At 36.7% G+C, this 23,008-nt stretch overlaps 1 protein-coding gene across 1 annotated transcript in view; it reads right to left on the bottom strand.

The window, feature by feature from the left end:
* Nucleotides 1-23,008, bottom strand: part of ARIH1 (ariadne RBR E3 ubiquitin protein ligase 1) — a 116,053-nt gene that overhangs the window by 76,563 nt on the left and 16,482 nt on the right. The window contains exon 2 of the mRNA XM_029950604.1: nucleotides 8,698-8,765. Within this exon, the coding sequence (XP_029806464.1) occupies nucleotides 8,698-8,765 (68 nt within the window). The remainder of the gene's footprint in view (nucleotides 1-8,697; nucleotides 8,766-23,008) is intronic.

Below are 23,008 nucleotides of genomic sequence, written 5' to 3'. Positions count from 1 at the left end.
AAGAATGAAATCTTGTTGTTTGCAACATGGATGGAGCTAGAGAGTCCTATTTTAAGTGGAGTAAGTCAGAGAAAGACAAATATCGTATGAATTCACTCACATGTGGAATTTAAGAAACAAAACAAAAGAGCAAAGGGGAAAAAAAAGAGAGAGGCAAACCAAAACCCGGCCTCTTAACTAGAGCAAATTGATGGTTACCAAAAAGGAAATGGGAATAGGTAAATAGGTGATAAGAGATTAAGGAGTGCACTTGTGATGAGCACCAGGTGTTGTATGAAAGTGCTGAATCACTACCTTGTACACCTGAAACTGTTAACACTGTATGTGAACTGAAATTTAAATAAAAACTTTTTTTTTTTAAGGGCCTTGTTTTTAGGAGAAACCTAATGGAGGATCAGGGGGAGGGGAAGAGGGAAAGAGTGTTGCGGGGAGAGAGGGACGCAAAGCTTGCGAGACTGTTGAATGCTGAAAATGAACTGAGGGTTGAAGGGGAAGGGAGAGGGGAGAAAAGAGGTGGTGGTGATGGAGGAGGGCACTTGTGGGGAAGAGCACTGGGTGTTGTATGGAAACCAATTTGACAATAAACTATTAAAAATAAATAAATAAATAAATGAATAAAAGGGCCTTGTTTTTATAGTATGTTTCCATCTAGCTTAATCTACATGCTCCTTAGGAGAGCTGCTGATGACACAAATTTTATAGACTACTGCTTCATAATGCCTTTATATTAGGAACCCAAAAGCTATAAAACATAAAAAGTTCTATATTGAAAAGAAATATTTACAACACCTCCAATAAACAGTAAATGAGCAAACACACAAGTCCACAAAAAACAATCCTACACAAATGGCTGGTTTATGAATTTTAAGAATACAATTAGCTGAAAAACAAGAAAATATTCAACCTCCTTTATACAGTGTTTCTGATTTACCACAATGGCTAAAAATCTTAAAATTTTATAATATTTAGGGACAGAGGAGGGGAAATATCTCCTGTTAGTGAAATGACAACTTTGGTAAAATTTTTGTGAGTAGTTTGGCAGAACTGATCAAAATTTAAAATGCATATGACCTAAGACAGGATCTAGAGATTCCACTTCCGGGAACCTACTCTGCAGAATAAGTGTAGAAGGGGAAGAAGAAGAAATTTCACATGCATATTATTTGGAAAAGCAAAAAAGCAAAGATAACCTACATGATCCCAAGGGGGGAATGCCTATAAATTGTGCCATATCCATACTTTAGAACATTATGCAGCAATTAAAAAACAAAAAAATAATAGACCTGTATGCATGGATATGGAAGGATATCCATGAGACACCGCTGAATGAAAAAAGAAAAGCAAGTCACTGAGCAATGTATAATATTTCATTTTTGAGTTTAAAAAAAGGTAAAGTTATATGATATACTCACTGTGTAATAAACTATTTATTTAGAAGGATTTATATTAAAGCTGCTCTGAGAAAGAATAAAAAAATAAAGCTGCTCTGGAGAGTTGCCATTCTTGAGGGACGGACTTATTTGGGAATGGAATGAAAAGATGTGTATTTTTTTCTGTCCTGTGTTACTTTTCTAACAATCAACTATAAACAGTAAGCCTTGCTTCTCAAACTGTAGTTCACAAAATCAATCACCTGAGAGTCTGTTAGAAATTCAGAACCCTAAATCTCAATCTGCACCTACTGAATTATTTCAACCACACCCTCAAAGATTCCTGAAGTGCTACGTACACACAGTGAAGTTTGACAAGCACTGATACAAGCTACAGGAAGTTCTGAGAGTTCCTTAAACTACCTCTAAAAGGTGTCATTTCCAGTTCTCCTTAAATGTAATTAAATGCTTGATTTCTTTTTAAGAAATTATTATATATAGTTGGTTGAGCATCTGACTTCAGCTCAGGTCATGCTCTGAGTCCCATTAGGATCCCCTGCCCCCCTGCCCCTCCCCAACTCACACTCTCTCTCAAAAATGAACAAACATTTAAAAAAAAATTATCATGTGTAATTCAGCTATAATTTTTCTCCTCTTTGAAGGTATGTGTGTTGAGAGCTTTATACTAAGCATCACTAAAAACCTGCAATATAATTAATGCTTAATAAATTACATTCAACAGAATCATTTATGTATCCAAAGTTTACAGCATACCATATACAAAATGGAATAGAATTTGTCACCAAAAGATGCTCTGGTCTTTGATCATTGAGGATTTAGTAAAGGGTATAAAAAAAACCCTAAGTAGATATTTTGAACAAAGGGGTGGGGGGTTAATAAAAGGAATAAGTGCTTAATTGGTAGAAGGACTGGAGGAGTGAGGCAGTACAAGAATGACACCAGAACACCATACAACTGAATCACAAGGAACTCTCCCTGCTTAAGCTACCAATGGAACCACTAAATTCAAGAATGGGAGATGATGTTGATCCACGGATTAGAAAGCTATAATCAAGAAGTCATCATTACCCTTGCCACAACTGCCTCTAGATACCCAAGAAGCCAGGTGATACACAAATCAAAACAGAGTCTATCTGCTGCTTTTGCCACAAATGCCTCTTGATAATGCAGAAAGGTGAAGAATGGACAGTGCAATGCTACATTTCTGCTACTGCAAAAAAAATAATAAAAATTAAAATTCAAATTAAAAAAAAATCTCACATCCTTACAACCCAGCCAAAAACAAGACAGTGTTGGCTGTCTAGCCCAACACAACACAAAAAGGTACTCTGGAAAACTGAGGAAGATAATCAAAGAATTCTCAAATGGCTTAAACTCTATATGCATTTAAAACAAATGTACAACACTAATCCTCAAAGTTTCCAGTTTGGAATATTTATTTCTAAGCTACACTCCAAGAAGGAAGGTAAAAGAGAAAGGGAAAATGTTGAAGGTCATGTTGTTAAGAGATTTTCCCACTGAAGACGCTGCTTGGAGATTACTTCAGCAAAAAGTTCAATTACTACCCTTGGAGATTAATTAAAATAAAAATTTAACACTGACAAGTTTTGACCAACTACCTGTAATTCTGTACATCATGGTACTTAACTTGAAATTGTGCTGAGGTATGCATTTGAAATATACATGTATTCCTGTTGTACCAAAACTTCCTAATGAATATATTTAGCAAACTACCATCAATAACTCTTAAATTTGGCTTTGCTGTTCTTCACTTGCCCTTGTACATGTATATTATGAAGGTAATGACTTCCTTCTATGTCATCTTAAGTTTGGAAAGTCAGAATTCACCTCTAGAGAATGTCAAGAGTTTAATCAGAATTTAGTAAAAGAAATAACATGCTTCTATAAATAGAAGAAAGGCTACTATCACTGTGTGTAATCGTTTGATTTATTCTGTAAAAATTCAACTGCAAACCAAAGTGGGGCATGTGATGGAAGGGATATATTTTATATAAACAGTATAAACAATGCTAGGTAAAACTTCTATTTTACATCAGATTAACAAACTGAATGCTCTTCGCAGACAACGCTATATGCTTTTAGCACCTAGCTGATGAAGAGCCAAATCACCTCCAGCAAATATGACCCTAGTTTTAAACATTTACCATTACATGAGGCCCCATTCAAGGCAAGATTTTCTTGGGTCTCAGTCTCCTAACTGAAGGAGAAAAAAATGCCCTGTACTCTTGGAGGGGAAGAAAAATTCCTACAGATAAAAGGGTAAGAACTTTAAAGGAGAGTCCAAGAACCAAATAACTCCAAACTATCTTGGCATAATAGAGCTAATTTAAACCACAAATGAAGATTCTATATAGTTCACCTTTTGTTACTTGACTGTTTTTGCAGTAATTCAGAAGTGTTAGAGAATTACTTAAAAATCCTCTTAGTTATCTATTTACATGCTCACCTCTGGGTTCCAATTGTCAAGTCCAAAGTATTAGTATTCTATACATAACTACTATGGCACCAGTGAAAATGTTCCACAAACACACAACCAACATATTTTGAATGACTTCAATGTACCGCACTTAACACAACCACTAGCCATCTCCAAACTACCTAAAGATGGCATACAAAATTGAATTTATTCTGTTAAGTGAACTGAATATTGTTAAGAAGTGTTGTATACAGCTTTCTCTTCCTCTGGAGGCAATTCAAAAAGAAAATAAAGATACATGTTCCCATCTACTTCTGAAGAACAAATTTTAACAGTACATTATTTGAACTAGTCCTTTCTCCTTTCTCATTACAGCAACCCAAATTCCTCAAAATAACTGGTATGATTCTGACTAGCAAGTCACTATTTCTTAATGACACTCTATATATGTATAGATGGTATACACAAATTTGTACAATATAAACTAAGATTCTTTGAAAACCACAGTGCTTATTTAAAAAGTGGGGGAGGGGGTTAATTTTTATCTCAGAAAGACCTTATTTTTAAAAAGCCACTGTAAATTTCTTTAAAACTCAAAAAGTAGCCATAAGTTCAAATAATCTTGAAAGAGACACATATATACTCCTGTATCATTTCAAGAAAATTTTATAACCAAGCTATAACAGACCGTGTACATCTCCAGGATGTTATCTTGCCAATTATCCTCAAAATACACAGGCTCAATAATTAGAATCATGAAAAAGGAACACATGGTATATACAACTGGAATCAACCTCCTTCCATGAAGCTTATAATGAATACCTGGCCTAAGAACATGTCTACATATACTTGCTAAAAGGATTTTAAGAATGAAGATAGCAGCGCTCACTTTGGCAGCACATATGTTTAAAACCGAAACAATACAGAAGTAGCATGGGATTGGGATTCTCTCTCTGCCCGCCCCCCACTTGCATTCTCTCTCAAAATAAATAAACATTAAATTAAAAATAACTCATTAAGAAGAAGAAAGGATATGAAAAGACAGTTCAGAGAAATGTTAAATTAAAACCAATAATATTTTATTGGACTAATGAAAATTTTAAAGATTCTTAGTATACTATGTCAGCAAAGGTGCAAAGAAAATGACAAGTTCACACACAAAGATAAACTCAATGACCTTTGAAAAAATTCCATCTTATTTATAAAAACTATGAATGTCTATACCCAAAGTCCTACAAGCCCACTTCAAAGGCTAAGTCAAGAAAGTAAAAGGAAGGGAATGATGGGAAGGAGACACAATACAGAGTGAACAAAATGCCCAACAACAAGGAAAATGAAAAACTGATATGTTCCTCTTAGAAAATACTACACCATTTTTAAATGCACAGCAATACTGAAGGAAAAAAAGCAACTTGCAGAATAAAGTGGAACTGGAGTAGAGATCAGGAAAGATTACCAATATAACTCATCATTTTTCTTCTAAAATAAAAACACATTTCAACTGTAGATTTATGTTTATTGACACAAAAAGACTATTTAAAAAAAAATCAAATCTTAGCAATGATCTAAATCCAGGTAAACAGTTCCCATTTTCACACCCTTATTAAGAAGGTCAAAGAAGATATTAATAACCAACAGAGAGGAAAAGCAATCCCTTTCAAAAAACACCAGTATCCTTCACAGAGCTAGAACAATCCTAAAATTCATTTAATCCCAGACTTCAGGATATTACAAAGCTGTAATCATCAAGACAGTATGATACTGGCACAAAAACAGACACTCAGATCAATGGAACAGAATAGAAAACCTAGAACCAAACCCACAAACATATAGCCAACTCATCTTTGACAAAACAGGAAAGAATATCCAATGGAATAACGACAGTCTCTTCAGCAAGTGGTGCTGGGAAAACTAGACAGTGATATGCAGAAAAATGAACCTGGACCACTTTCTTACACCATGCACAAGAATAAACCCAAAATGGAAGAAAGACCTAAATGTAAGAAAGGAAGCCATCAAAATGCCTGCTAGAAGAGAAAGCAGGCAGAAAGCTTCTTTGAACTCGGCCATAGCAACTTCTTACTCAACATGTCTCCACAGGCAAGGGAAACAAAAACAAAAATGAACTATTGGGACCTCATCAAAATAAAAAGCTTCCGCATTATGAAGGAGACAAACAGCAAAACTAAAAGGCAACCAACGGAATGGGAGAAGAAATTTGCAAATGACATTATCAGATAACGGGTTAGTGTCCAAAATCTATAAAGAACATATGAACTCAACACCCCAAAAATAAATAATCCAGTGAAGAAATGGGCAAAAGACATGAATAGACACTTCTCCAAAGAAGACATCCAGATGGCCAACCGACACATGAAAAAATGCTTATTGCTCATCATCAGGGAAATGCGAATCAAAACCACCTCACACCTGTCAAAATGGCTAACAACTCAGGCAACAACAGATGTTGGCGAGGATGCAGAGAAAGAGGATCTCTTTTTCATGCTGGTGGGAATGCAAGCTGGTGCAGCCACTAGGGAAAACAGTTTGGAGATTCCTCAAAAAATTAAAACCAGAACTACCCTATGCCCCAGCAACTGCATGAGTATTTATCCAAGGGATACAGGTGTGCTCATTCGAAGGGGCACATGCACCCCAATGTTTATAGCAACCCTATCAACAAAGTATGGAAAGAGCCCAAATGTCCATCAACAGATGAATGGATAAAGAAGATTTGGTATATATACATATATACAATGGAGTATTTACTCAGCAATCAAACAAAATGAAATCCTGTCATTTGCAACTACGTGGATGCAGAACTGAAGGGTATCATGCTAAGCTAAATTAGAGAAAGACAAATATCATATGGCTTCATTCATACAAGGACTTTCAGACACAGAACAGATGAACATAAGGGAAGGGAAGCAAAAATAATATAGGGAAGGGGACAAAACATAGAAATTCTGAAATGCAGAGAACAGAGGGTTGCTAGAGAGGCTTGGGAGAGGGGATGGGCTAAATGGGTAAGGGGCATTAAGGAATCTACACCTGAAATCACTGTTGCACTATATGGTAAATAATTTGGATGTAAATTAAAAAATTAATTAATTGGGGTGTCTGGGTGGTTCTGTTGGTTAAGCTTCTGACTTCTGCACAGGTCATGATCTCACAGTTCATGGGTTCAAGTCCCATGTCGGGTTCTGTACTGACAGCTCAGTGCCTGGAGACTGATTTCAATTCGGCCTCCCTCTCTCTCTGTCCCTCCCTCACAGTCTGTGTGTCTCTCTCAAAAATAAACATTAAAAAATTAATTAAAAAATAATAAATAAAAGGGGGGAAAGCCTGAAAACTACCAGTTACTTTTAAAATGTCAACAGTGGCAGAGTCAGGATTAGAATGAACCTAGGTCTCTAAAATTCAGAATTAGTGTGCCTTATACTGATCGAGATTTGACAGTTTTAAAGAAATCAAAGGCTCGTGACAAATACCTTGCCTTACAAGGTAAATAATGATTTATGCTCTCTTTAGACCATGAAATACATTAAATACATCTGGAAGAAAGGGCTAAATATGGAATAGGAGGGTAAAAAGGTTAACCAAAAAGATTTCCAAGACAGGAAAAAAAAGGCCACCTTAAATACCAAAACATCTTATTTCAACACAATTGGTTCAAAAAACCTCTACTATGCTATACCATAAAATTTCAAAAGGCATTTCTACATTTAAGAATGTAATATATAGTTTATTAGGTGTTCCCGGGTGGCTCAGTTGGTTAAGAATATAATATATATATACTAGTTAACTAGTAACTTCAGCCTTTTGAGCCAAAATTTAGGCGGCGGATATATAAGATCTTAGGTTTTATAGTTATTTTGAAAATTCAGCAATCTTCACTGAAAACAAACACAAACCTGTATCTGCTTTTTCATTCAGGAAGCCTTAAAAAGCACTGTATTAACCTATCTAGAAAAACATAGCTCCTTCCTTTTAGAAGTATATCAACAAAGAAAATGATGCAAATATCTGTATCATGCAGCCATCCCTAGAATCTTACTTTGTCAGCCAATACTAGAGTAATATAAAGAAGCAACCTAATACTTTACCTTATATGTAAGCTTTACATTTCTTTCTTCAAATATTTGAATAAATTGCCTGAGTTCTTAAAATATGCCTGTGATTTAGTCTTAGAATTCAGTATAAGAAATGCCATTGCTCTTATTCTAATACAGCACTTAAAAAAAGAAAGAAGCCAAGTATTAGTATTGTAATTGCTATCAGTTTGTAAGTAAATAGATACAAATATCTAAGTAAATGGTACGAATACTTAAATAGAAATAGTTAAACATACTCCCAGAAGTTAAACTTGGAAGATTCAGGTTATTTCCATCAAAATATTCCAGAATCAGATATATAAATAAATATTAATATATAAAATATACATAGCCAGATCAATCTAGCTTTCCTCCTCCTTTTTCTTCCACAGTTTTACAAATCAGTCATCTGTCATCAGTTTCTGAAAATTCGCCAACCAGGTCCATGAATCAAGCAATCAGCATGAATACTCTCCTTTTAATCATTTCTTCTATTATTTAGTTGTTGTTGTTGTTGTTGTTTAAGACAATGGCACACGCCAATTTACTATTGCTTAAGTGCCAAGTAAGCTTCTGGTTTAAAAAATACTAAACTATACCCTTTATAAATGAATATATCTGTCATGTCAGAACAGGCTTGTCATCAAGATTTACAGGATAAATGGTAGGCCCTTAAAATAATGAGTTACTACTGTACTTGCTACCAAAATGTGCTTGCGCATATGTGTGTTTAATGATCCTTTAATGACTTGTCTTTGGAATGATTCTGTCCTACCTTTGCTGCTGCAGCCCGCCTGTCCTTTGCATCACTGAATTCATACTTCTGGAAGTACCCAATATGCACTGTAACAGACAGATGGACAGATCAATGGGCCACAGCGGCAAAGGCCAGATAGATAGACTTGATAAAAATTAAAATCAAGGTATATAAAGGGAGGGGGGAAATCAGAAGAAAGCATATCTATATTCTATAAGCAAAATACCTGAATTTCAGGTCTACAGTCCTCCCAAACACATACCCAAATAAACTAATTTTGATTTCTCTTCTTTCAAGTAGAAATAGTACCACTGCAATAATCAGTATTCTTAACACCATTAACAGTTACAGATATAGCAGGCCCTTCTATAACCATGCCACACGATTTCTTCACAGGCCACTCTAAGACACAAATTATCACATACAAAAACTTTTCATACCAAAGTTAACATGGCAATTATTACATGCAGAAAATTTCCCTAATACCAAAGTTTATTGGAATCACAAAATAAAAGTAATATTTCAGCATTTTATCATTCTACCTTTCCCTGTCTTCCTATGTAAAAATGGTTGCTAATACCACATCTACATAACTTTAGGGGCTTAAAAAATATATGATAGTGTCATTTAGGACAATTACCAAGATATAGTAAAATATTTACATACAAAATTACCAACAATATCTTTAAAATCTAGATAGAGCCCTCAAGTTACCTCAAATCCATTCAAATAAGTATTTACACTTCAAGAAGCTTCTGAAAGTTATCTTTTAAAACACACCTTAATATCCCAAAATGCTTGCTTGGTTAAGCATCATTAAAAGCTTACATCCAGGGGCCCCTAGGTGGCTCAGTCAGTTAAGCATACAACTGCATTTTGGCTCTGGTCATGATCTCACAGTTTTGTGAGCTCAAGCCCCACACTGGGCTCTGTGCTGACAATGTAGAGCCTGCTTGAGATTCTCCCTCTCTTCGTGCCCCTCCCCTGCTCGTGCTGTCTCTCTCAAAATAAATAAATATACTTTTAAAAATATAATAAAATAAAAGCTTGGATCCATGTAAAAAGCCATTTTAATTTAATGATTTTATTTTGCATGCATCTAAAATAATGTAGATCCATTCTCCATGTTTAAGAAAGACTGAAAAAAAATATTTGCCCTTTTATTTCCAGTAGACTTAACCATTTATACATTTCTTATTGTAACCTCTCAAAAAAATAAGCAGGTAATTAGACATGATAATCAAATGTAATGCATGAGCCTAGACTGGAAGAAGAGAAGTTATAAAATGACATATTGGACAACTGCAGAAAAGTCAATGTGGTGTGTATATTTTTCCTATGATAGTGTTATTCACATATATAATTCACATACCATAAAATTCACTTTCAAAGTATATAATTCAGTAGTTTTGATAATATTCAGAGTTGTGGCACATAGTTCTGTCAGCCATTAATTTTAGAACATTTCATCATCCCAAAAAGAAACCTCATACCTGCTAGTAGTCACTCTCCATACTACTCCCTCTCTTCCCCAACATAGCCTCTAACAACCAATTACCTTTTTGTCTCTGTGGATTTACCTACTTGGGATATTCTATAAAAATGGCATCATAAAGGGGCGCCTGGGGGGCTAAGTTGGTTAAGCATCTGACTTTGGCTCAGATCATGATCTCACGGTTTGTGAGTTCGAGCCCCACGTTGGGTTCTGTGCGGACAGCTCAAAGCCTGGAGCCTGCTTCACATTCTGTATCTCCCTCTCTCTGCACGCACCTTCCTGCCCCCGTCCCCCACTCGTGCTCTCTTTCTCAAAGAATAAACATTAAAAAAAAATTTTTTTTTATGGCATCATAAAGTATGAGACGTGTTGTAATGTTAGTTTTTCATTTAGGGGCTCCTGGGTGGCTCAGTCAATTGTTTCCAACTCTGGTTCAGGTCATGATCTCACAGTTTGTGAGTTCAAGCCCCGCACCTGGCTCTGGGCTGACAGGCTGGAGCCTGGAGTCTGCTTGAGATTCTGTGTTTCCTTCTCTCTCTCTCTGCCCCTCCCTCCCTCTCCTTCCCTCTTTCTCACTCTCTCAAAAATAAACATTAAAAAAAAAGGTGGGGTTTTTTTTCATTTACATTTGCTTATCTAGGAAAGTCAACAAGCTGAGAGGTTGCCATGGACATCAAATAAGTCTGTTTTACTGAGGGAATGAAGAGAAACAATCTGTAAGTTAGTTAAATGAATGCTGCTTAAAGCTTCAACTACACTATTTTCAACTACTCATTTTACAGATGAGGAAAGAGAATCTATTAGAATTAAATAACTGACACCAAGTCATACAACTGATAAAAAGCAAAGCTGGACCTGAACTTAGTTCTATATATGATGCCTAAGACTTAACCGCTAGCTGTTTTGTCCTGTAATAAAATTCCCCAATTCTCACTGATACTACCTCCTAATTCCTTGAATGTCTCTCCCTTCTCTCTATTCTAACCTTGCTAACCACATCATATATTTCTTGCTCAAATTATTTAATTTTTACAATATTTTATTATTATTTATTTTTGGGAGATAGAGAGCAAGCGGGGAAGGAGCAGAGAAAAAGGGAGACAGAATCTGAAGCAGGCTCCAGGCTCTGAGCTGTCAGCACAGAGCTAACATGGGGATTGAACTCACAAACTGTGAGATCTTGACCTGAGCTGAAGTTGGTCACTCAACCAACTGAACCACCCAGGCACCCCTCTTGCACAAATTATTGAAATAGACCTCTCCTTGCTTCCTAATCTCATCTTGTTCTCATTTATTCCCTATACTGCCAAAATGGTATTTCTACACACTAATCTCACATTAATGTGTTTCACCAGGTCCTAGGGGATAAGTGCATCTCATTCACAACTATGCTCAAGCCTTTCATAAATTGCTACCTGTCTAGCCCCAGCTCCTACCACACTACTTCCCATACCAGACCATTAATAGCTTTTGCCTTTGCAAATTCTATTCCTTCTATTCCTCTGGCTGGAATACCTTCACCAATCCCATCCACATAGTGAGCTACGACTATTCATTTTGCAAAACCTACCTTTAGACCCATTTCCACCAGGATTTGTCAGCTCTTACCAGAAAACAGCAGTAAACATTCCCTCTCTGACCTCGTATGTCAGATGTCAGTGATAGGCTGAACACATCACTATACTGTAACTTACTTATTTATACATGCTTCTTTAACCAGTTGTCCAGTATTTGTATTCCCTCCACACAGCATAGCAGCTAAAGAAGTATCAGCCAGTATAAAATTAAGTATTCAACTTTTATAATGTTCTACTAAATTAAACTGAAGCATTATTTTAAAGAACCCATTAGCCTCTGAGAATACGCAATGGGAAAAAGACAGCCTCTTCAACAAATGGTGTTGAGAGAGCTGGACAGCTACATGCAAAATAATGACCACTGGCTACACCATACACAACAAAGATAAATTTAAAATAGATTGAGGACCTAAATGCGAGATCTGAAACCATAAAATTCCTACAAGAGAACACAGGCAGTAATTTCTCTAACCTTGGATGTAGCAACTTTATTCTAGATATATTTCCTAAAGCAAAAGAAACAAAAGCAAAAATAAACTATTGGGACTACGTCAAAATATAAAGCTTCTACACAGCAAAAGAAGCAATCAACAAAACTAAAAGACAACATACTGAATGGGAGAAGATATCTGCAAAGGACATATCCTATAAAGGGTTAACATCCAAAATATATAAAGGGTTAACATCCAAAATATATAAAGAACTTTTATAACTCAACACCCAAAAAGCAACTAATCTAATTAAAAATAGGCAGAAGACATGAACAGACAATTCTCTTAAGTAAAAGTCTAGATGGCCAACAGACAGACACGTGAAAAGGTGTTCAACTCATTACCAGAGAAATGCAAATCAAAATACAATGAGATATCACCTCACACTTGTCAAAATTGCTAAAATCAAAACCATAAGAAAAAAACTGGCATTGGAGAGGATGTGGAAAAACAGGAACCCTCGTGCACTACTGGCAAAAATGCAAACTGGTGTAGCCACTCTGGAGAACAGTATGGAGGTTTCTAAAAAGTTAAAAATAGAACTACCTTATGGTCCAGTAATTACACTATGGGATATATATCCCCCAAATACAAAAATAGTCAAAGAGATACATGTACCCCTATGTTTACTAGAGCATTATTCACAATAGCCAAGTTATGGAAGCAGCCCAAGTGTCTGCTGATAGATGAACGAATAAAGATGTGGTATATAATACACGATGGAATGTTATTCAGCCATAAAAAAAAAGAATGAAATCTTGGCATTTGCAACATGGATGGAGCTAGAGAGTATAAGGCTAAGTGAAATAAGCCAGTTAGAGGAAGGCAAATACTATATGGTTTCACTCATGCATAATTTAAGAAACAAACAATGGGGCGCCTGGATGGTTCAGTTGGTTAAGTGTCCAGCTTTGGCTCAGGTCATGATCTCACGGTTCATGGGTTCGAGCCCCTCGTCAGGCTCTGTGTTGACAGCTGGCTCAGAGCCTGGAGCCTGCTTTGGATTCTGTGTCTCCCTCTCTCTGACCCTCCCTCCTTGCACTGTCTCTCTCTATCCCTCAAAAATGAATAAATAACATTAGTATGAATAAATAACATTAATAAAAATTAAAAAGAAAAACAAAAATGGAACAGTAAGGGGGGGGAGAGAAAGAGATAAACCAAAAAATAAACCCTTAACTACAGAGAGCAGACTGATGGTACCAGAGGAAAGGTAGACAGAGAGAGGGGCGAAATAGGTGATGGAGACAGAGAGTACATTCATCATGATGAGTACTGAGTAATGTATAGAATTGCTGAATCACTATATTATTGTACACCTGAAACTAATACAACACTGTATATGTTAACTATGCTGAAATTAAAATGAAAAACTTAATAAAAAAATTTTTAATGTACACGTGTAAGGCCATTAGCAGGAAAGAAAACACCCAGGCATTCCTCAAAAATTTGTTCTCGGGGCGCCTGGGTGGCTCAGTCGGTTAAGCCTCCGGCTTCGGCTCAGGTCAGATCTCACGTTCGTGGGTTTGAGACCCACGTCAGGCTCTGTGCTGACAGCTAGCTCAGAGCCTGGAGCCTGCTTCAGATTCTGTGTCTCCTTCTCTCTCTGCCCCTCCCCCTCTCATGCTCTGTCTCTCTCTGTATCAAAAATAAATAAAATATTTTAAAAAAAAGTTTAAAAAAATTTTGTTCTCAACACCCAGAATTCCTTCCCACCGACTCCACTCCCATAATTTAGAAAAACAACTGTCCCCACTCCCAAATATCCTTAGGTTCTGAAGACATTTTAATTGAGCAATGTGTTTAAAAGACACAGTGGCAAGAACATGAAAGTCCACTCCCAGACTGGATGAACTTTCTCCTTAGCTTATGGCTGTGTCCATATTCTTAGCATAACCCCAATTGTGATTCTTCAACTTTTATCACAATACAGTAATTTGGAACAACAGTTTCATCTACATGGCTAATGTCACACTGTAGAATTGAGTCATTCTGACCAAAAGCACTGTTTCTGTTGGTGCTAATCCTTTCTTAAAGCAACTATAGGCGACCCTCTCCCAAACAACATGGGGTACCTACAGCACGGGAAGCTTCCGTAGGAAGTAAAGCAGTCCTAGAGAGACTCCTTTTTTATCTCTCGTCAAAGATTTAGTACACACTGCAACTGTTTGGCTCTGACAAACACAAACAAGTGAGCTAGAGAAAAAGGTGTCAAATCTTTAACACTCTGTTTTAATAAAAATTAAATGGATTAGATCCACTCACCAAACAAATAACTATACAATCAGAATCAAAAGTATTCTATAATTTGTAGGAATTTAAACATTCTATAGGTGTGCCTCATTTTTATTCATTATATGTTTCTCAAAAGTAGAGGTGAATTAGGATACAAAGAAATGGAACACAAGAGGCTCTGGCTAATTGAGTAGCTGCAGAACACACACACCAACACACAGGAACATACACGCCCCTTAAAAGAAGAAAAAAAAAAGAATGTACACTTGTTCCAATAGCTGGAGGCAGAGAAAGTGAATATTCAGGGGAAAAGCATTGTATTTTCCTAGTTCTTTTCATCACCAGAAAAAGATGGGGAGCTTTCACCCTGACCACTGTTTCAGTTTTCACAGGCTTTTGCAGATCTAAATATTCCAAAGTGCTTACTATACGATGTGCCATAGAACACACGGTGCATTTTTATGTTCCTAAATTAACTTTGTAGACAGGGAAAAAAAAATTTAGGGTCTCAAAAAGAGGATAAAAAAATAAGTTAGGAGAAGGGTGGAGGTACTACTTTTAAGAGAAAATATTAATAAGAATGAAGATATTAATTATAGTGATTGCCTCTGAGGGAGGGAACTGGGTAAGTGAAGACATTAAGATAGGAGATTTTTTACTTTTTGAATTATGAGCCAACAAAATACATATAGTCAATAAAAATTTTTAATCCTAAAAAAGGTCTTATCAACAGTCTTAGAATACTGAGGTTTAAATCTTTTTTATTTTATTTTTTTAAGGTTTATTTATTTTTGAGCAAGAGAGAGAGAACGAGCAGGGAAGGTGCAGAAAGAGGGAGACACAGAATCTGAAGCATGCTCCAGGCTCTGAGCTGTCAGCACAGCGCCCAATGTGGGATCGTGACCTGAGCCAAAGTTGGATGCTTAACCAACTGAGCCACCCAGGTGCCCCTAAATTTTTTTTAAATCAAAGGTTATAGAGGAGACAGTTCAATCATACTGACCTCAGCATGCAACTTATTGCTGTATTATATGTTGGTTACACAGAATGAAGAAAATCTGGATTCACAATAAGTTTGCTGTGCAATTTCAGGATATTCTTCACTTTAACTGACCCAAAAGCTTAAAAAAGGTAGTCGAAAACATTTTATTCAGAGCTAACTAGTTAACACTGTCTAGCAACTGCCTTCGTTTTTATAAATGCAGAGTCCAAGGAAATATATAGAACTCAAAACTATTAATAGCATGGTAACATGAAGATAAATTACCTATTGTTACTGCAAAACCTTCCAATGCCTGCAATAATGATGTAAATAAACAGATATGCCTTTGCCTTCTCTGGCATTTATTTAACTGAACAGGGTGCACATGTGCTTCTGCAGTGTTCCACCTTATATAACTTCGCTTGCGTAGACACCGACAACTGTGAATCCAAAATACCAGTGCATAATAATATTCCTAATAGCAATCCATAAGCTTTATATCTGGACTCTACACTCAAAAATGTTACCCTGGATATAGTTTAATGCATTGGTAGTCTCCGATATGTTAAATAAGTCTTTAATAGAACAGCTAGCAGGAGTAAGAATTAGAAGCAGGTAGGTTCAAATTTTTAAAAAAGCCACAGAGACAGATATTAATATATGGAAAAAGTCAAGAGGCGCCTGGATGGCTGAGCTGGTTGGGCATCCAATTCTTGATTCCTGATTTCAGGTCAGGTCATGAACTCACAGTTCGTGGGATGGAGCCTAGTGCTGGGCCCTGCGCTGACAAAGCAGAGCCTGCTTGGGATTCTCTCTCCCCCTCTCAGGCCATCCCCTGTTGGCGCGCACTCTCTAAAAATAAATGAACTTAAAAAAAAAAATTATATATGAAAAAAGTTGAAATCACAGCTGTTCAAATATGAAATGCACTCACTTCTGTGCCTGCGAGGGTTTAAGTCACTGTAAGAATAGTCTCAGGGACCACTTAAAAGGGAGCTAGTACTTAGTAAGTGGTTGGGCAGAACAATCTTTAAATTCCCTTTTTATCCTTGATAATCTTTGACTCTGTCTGAATCAAAAACAGTGTTGATTAGGTAAATTGACTGCCACCCTTAATTCTTTAGCTGTTTGTTATAATTTCATTCCTAAAAATGAGTAGATCTTTGTGAATTTTAAAGTCCTACTTTCACCATTTTGCTTTATAGTAGGGTGGAATGAAACATTATACATCAATCTCTAGGCACTGCCATATATTCCAAGGACCCAGTTCTAACTATATTAATGCAGTATGAGTTGAGATGATTTCAAAAAAGATAAAATATTTAGCTCCAATGGAATGGAATTACTACATTTAAAAGGCTAAACTGGCAAATAAAACTATATACATACCTTTCTTTCCACATTAAATAACAACCTGAGCCTACTTAAGTTTTCATTGCATAAGAATTGAAGTGATGAACAGTAGGTTGACAAAGACATTTCCTTACACGGAGTTTAAATGGGGTCCGTAATAAGCTCCTCTGAGAACTTCACAAAAGAACTATCTTATTACTGAGCAAAATGAGTCAAGTCAGCTATTCTCTCTTTAAACATTCTCAAGCACTTGTTATCCTGTAAATCTGTAACAATTTCACAATATTATTCTTCCAAAATTTCCTGGTGCTTCTATCATAAGGAGAATCTTGTTGGGCTTTACAGACCACTGGTCTCAGTTTGTAATTTCATATATAAATCATGGATACAATTCTGCACAGCATAAATGCATTCTACAATGTAGGTCAAGTAGTGGAATTATTTAATGTTAAAACTTTGTGTTTCTAAATGTTTGCACTGGGCTACAAAATAGTAAATATTGTAATAACGATTCTGACTTGAAATTTTCTTGAGAATGGTACATATGTAGGTTGTAAAGTTCAAACAGAGCATGTAGTAGACATGTAGACTGACACTGTTTCACCCTTGTTTATTATGTATTTGGAGTCATAGGCCATAGCAATGAAGTCTTAAGTCAGAGCTTATTGACTCCGTCTGTACACGTCAGTCTCCTGAGGCACAGAGTTAGATGGAGAAAAGTATAGTGGATTTAGAGAGACAAACAGAAAATATCCAGCACACAAGACAGTAACATTCACATGTTTTACAATTATACATGTTTTATATTTAATCATATAAAATACTTAAGTAGTAAGTTCCAACCCCAGCTATGAAGACATTGGCAAGTTACTAAAATCCTCTAAAGTCTCAATTTCCTTATCCATAAAATAGTAAAAATACCAACTACTTCAGAGAACAGTTGTGATGACTAGCACTCTTAAATAACCAGTGAAGAACAAAAATCAGAAGGCATATTAGAGAATGAGAGAAGAGTTAATTTATTGAAGTCAAGAGAAATGTGAACTGACAAAAAAACAGGGATAGTACCAAGACTAATTTTTTTATAATAGTTTATTGTCAAATTGGTTTCCATATAACACCCAGTGCTTCTCCGAACAAGTGCCCCCCACCATGGCCATCACCCCCTCCCCGCCTCCCCCTAAAACTATAGATAGAACTCCCCTGTGACCCAGCAATAGCACTGCTAGGGATGTACCCAAGGGATACAGAAGTGCTGATACATAGGGGCACATGTACCCCAATGTTCAAGGCAGCACTTTCTACAATAGCCAAATCATGGAAAGAGCCTAAATGTCCACCAACTGATGAATGGATCAAGAAGATGTGGTGTATATATATACAATGCAGTACTACATGGCAATGAGGAAGAATGAAATATGGCCATTTGTAGCCAAGTGGATGGACCTTGGAGGTGTCATGCTAAGCGAAATAAGTCAGGCAGAGAAGGATAGATACCATATGTTTGCATTCATAGGTCTAACAGGAGAGACCTGGCAGGGGACCACAGGGAAAAGAAGGGGGAAAGAGAGCAGGGGACAGTGAGGGACACAGATCAAGGGAGACTACTGAATACCAAGACTAATTTTTATCAATAATAAAATCAGTAAGAAAACTCATTCATATTTAATTTTGACTATTCAATCACTGTTTGTTTATCAGCTATATTCCAGGAACTGTGCTGGTCAATGGCAATGTCAATATTAATACACTGATCCTACCCTCAAGGACTGCAGATTTATTTAGTACAAAAACAAATTATAGAGATAAGAGCTTTTTTAAAAAAAAAAGTATGTACAAAATTTTAAGGTGCACTCACAGGTAAGAATTCAAAGAAGAAATGACATTTAAAGTGGGTCTTAAAGTATGAAAGAGTTTATCAGGGGGAGGCATTAGAAGCAAAGGGAAGAAAGCTTACAAAGGCGAAAAGACAAACTTCAGAGGGAATATCATCACTTTGCTATGCCAGGATTAGTGTGAAGAAAGGCCAGATAAGGTACATGGGGGCTGAATTATGAAAAGCCTCATATACCATGTTAAAGAATCTTTCATCATAACATGCATCCTCTTGTAATCTAGTCATTGTGACCCGTTGGCTAAGAAGGGCTAAGTATGATTTTCTATCCCATTTCCACCCCATTGCTTATCACAAATGATAAAGATTTCATATACTTTCTCAGGCTATAAACTTAGGACAAGTATGAACATTTTTGACACTAGCATAAACTGAAAAGGATGACCACCCTGTAAAAAAAGGAAACATGCAGCATTCCGGGAGAAATCTGTGGTGACCATAAAATTACCACAAGGCCATGCTTTCCATCAATATCACACTTTACATGTTCTTTTGATTTTTCTAATTTTCTAATAACTTCTAATAGCTATTACAAGACTCTATGGGTCCACAGGCAAGTCAATATTTTGCTTCTTTCCTTAACTAAGCAGCAAATCAACACACAACAGAAGTGAAACACAGCAGGGTTCACCAGTATTAAAATAATACTTCAAAAGACAAACTGGTAATTATGGGATTTCTGGGTAATGGCAATACACTAAGATCCTCAACTTTGAAAACAAGGCCAGGACAAGTCCAGAAACAGAAAACAATTGAGATCAGGCTACAGATGGATAAAAGTGAACATCAAGAGTCCTAAGTTACTATCTTTACAATCAAGTACTTATTTACATGTCTGCCTTTCCTAGATTAGAAACCCTGGAAAGGAATGTTCTCCACTTATCTTTATATACCTACTGCCAAGCACATGTACTGAGGGAGGTACATACATGTAAAAGGTAAGTTAAGTACAGATTTGGCAGAACACGGTGACAGGAAGCTGTAGCGCAGTTTCGGGAACAGTAAAATCTAGGAACAAGTTCCTAGATAGACAGTGGCAGTAGAGCAGATGGAAAGGAAGCTTTGGTCTTTCAGCTTCCTATCTTGAAAGCATTCACTCTAATGATGTTTTGCTACTTACACCTGAATTTCGTAACTGGAAAAGAACTTTGGAAATCATCAAATACAAATATTTTCTTTTGTGAGGGCAGATTCAGACTAGCCGATTTAGTCTAAGGTCACACGGTGGTATATATAGGACTATAGTCCTAGACTATAAGGTACAAGAGTTTTATGAAATGTGAGTTAAATAGACAAAATGATTGTTAGCTACTTAAGAGTTTTATAAATACTTGTTGCCCCGCATATGGAAGAAGATTTTAAATACTGATTTTGGTAAATCTTCTGTATTACACAAAAGAAAGCTGGCTGCTCTATACCGTTTAGAGGGCTTTCGAGTTCACTTTTAATTACTCATTATATATAACTTTTTTTCCCTTAAATCTCATGTTCCTGGAACTAAAATCTAGCCTTATAGCCATATCCTTATATCTTACCCTTCCTTTCTTCCACATGCTATCTGTGGTAACAAGATGGCCCTGAATGATCCTTAGGTCCTGCTGCTTGTTCAGACCCCTTCCACACAGGGTTCTAAGGCTAGATCATAGAAGACTTACAGTATCTGTCCTACTTTGATTACTTGTTTGAAAGAGTGATCATAAGTAGCCCTATGGAGACCTGTGTATAAATAACTGAGGCCTCCTACCAATAGTCAGTGAGTAAGCCATCCTGAAAGCGTTTCTTCAGCAGTAACCAAGCCTGAAGCCTCAGCTGACAAGATGATTACAACCTCATTAGAGACCCTGAGCCAGACCACCCAGCTAAGCAACTCAAAACTATCACGTAATAAATGTTTGGGGTAATTTATTACACAGCAATTGATAACTAATACAAGTGACTCATCTAAAAATCAATTACCTATAAGGAAAAATCATTAAAAAATTTTTTTTAATGTTTATTTTTGAGAGAGAATGGGGGAGGGGCAGAAAGCAAGAGAGAGACACAGAATCCAAAGCCGCTCCAGGCTCTGGGCTGTCAGCACAGAGCCCAACGTAGGGCTCGAACTCCTGAACTGTGAGATCATGACCTGAGCAGAAATCAGAGGCTTAACCGACTAAGCCACCCAGGCACCCCTGAAAAATCATTTTAGTATTAACATGAGTACAAGAATTTGGCTTGATATATCCAAATAAAATCTGAAAAAAGTTTAGTATAACAGAAAAAGCTTAAAAGTTAAGAAGACCCAGTTTCAATGACCTCCACCAGTCTCTGACAGAGAAACCCATTTCTCAACTTCTCTAACTTCTAACTATCTGTATAATGGAAATAATGCCATTTCCCTGAGATTAGTAACAAATTAATATATGTGAAAACACCTAACATACTCTACAAATATCAGCTATTACCACTTATGTCTATATTTGTGAAATCCCTCTTACATAAAAATTAGTAAGTTAGATCTTTTTTCCACCCTATTGTGTTACTTTCCCAAGTCACAGACAGATTCCTTACTCCAATCTTTAAAATGTCATACTTTCTGGCTGGAGTCCAAGTTCAAAAGTGCATTCTGCAGTCCACAAAGTGTTTGCTTACTCCCATGGAATGCATGCTTCAAAAATCCCAAGACAGGGGCACCAGGGTGGCTCAGCCAATTAGTTAAGCATCTGACTTCAGCTGAAGTCATAATCTCGCAGTCCATAAGTTTAAGCCCCATGTCAGGCTCTGTGCTGGCTGCTCAGAACCTGGAGCCTCCTTTGGATTCTGTGTCTCCCTCTCTCTCTCTACCCCTCCTCACTCACGCTCTCTCAAAAATAAACATTAAAAAAAATTTTTTTTAATCCCCAAGACAAAACTCATAGACTAAGAATATTCACTGAGTTTTTAAATACTTAATTGTTCACCTTCCAGGTAGGATGGAGTAGCTAAGATGTAAACCAGTATTCCCATCCGAACTGGAAAAGCCAGATAATGTCCAGAAATCATTTGTCTGAAGGCAGTAAAGACCTACTGAGACAACAGCAACTAGAGGAACTAGGGATCTTACAAATGCAGTGGCTTTTACCTAGGAACACATATAAGTTCTGAAAGCAAGCAGGAGACCAATAATCTACCACAGAAGGCTACTAATGGGGAGGCAGAATAATGCTTCCCCCTCCCCAGGTCTGTCATATCCTAATACCTGCAACCTATGAATGTTAAATTACATGGCAAGGGGAAATTAATTAATGTTGCAGATGGAATTAAAATTGATAATCAGGTGACTTTAAATAAAGAGATTATCCTAGATTATCCAGGTCAACCCAAAATAATTAGAGTCACATTCAAACCAAAAGAAGTGTGGGGAGCCTGGCTGGCTCAGTCGGTAGAGCTTGCAACTCTGGTTCTCAGGTCCTAAGTTCAAGCCCCATGTTGGGTGTAGAGCTTACTTAAAAATAAAGTAAAAATAAAGTGAAAGAAGGAAGCAAAGCAGAAGTGTCAGAGATTTGAAGATGCTATGCTGCTGGCTTTGAAAATCAAGTTAAGGGGCCACAAGCTAAGGAATGCAGGTAGCCTCTAGAAGTGATAAAGTGGGTAAGAAAGCCCAGTGAGATTCACTTTGGGCTTCTGACTCTAAGAACTACAGAATAATGAATTTAGGTTTTAAGTCATTAAGTTGTGGTAACTTATTACAGCAAAAAAAGGAAACTAACATTGAAACTTGAGGGTGTGTCTCAAGAAATGAAGGAACAGCAAACATCTTAAGACATCTGCTCAATCCCTGGACTAAAAATGGGGCCAAGACTAAAAATCTAATGTTAAAGTCTCTGAAATCAAAGTGGTGCTCCCAGCTGTCTAGGGAGTCAATGATTAAAGTCCAGGACCCCTACGGGAGAGACTGCTGAGAATACAGCGAGATCTTAGTTGAAGACTGTTAAGGGCCAGAGGCAGATCAGAGAGAGTGAAACTAAACAGGGCTGACTGGATTGTGACCATTCACTAACCACTAAAATGAGGGAAGAATAAAAATCTTCTGCGGAGAAATCTATCATCATCCAGAATCTCTAAAATACTTTACACACAACATACAGCATGCAATCAAAAGTATGTCAAATGACAGGAAAACATGATTGAAAACAAAGAGAAAAAAACATATATGAAGACACGAACAGTCACTGGAGTTAGCTAATAAAACTTGTAAGAATGAATGATTAATATGCTGGAGAAAACAGATGGAAAGAAGTCACCAGAAAACTGGCATCTACAGAAAAGAATCATACGGAAACT

This window comes from Suricata suricatta, chromosome 9 (genome assembly GCF_006229205.1).
Source record: "Suricata suricatta isolate VVHF042 chromosome 9, meerkat_22Aug2017_6uvM2_HiC, whole genome shotgun sequence".
NCBI classification, from domain to species: Eukaryota; Metazoa; Chordata; class Mammalia; order Carnivora; family Herpestidae; genus Suricata; species Suricata suricatta.
Note: the sequence above shows the minus strand (reverse complement) of the source record. Positions and strands in the feature narration are given on the sequence as shown.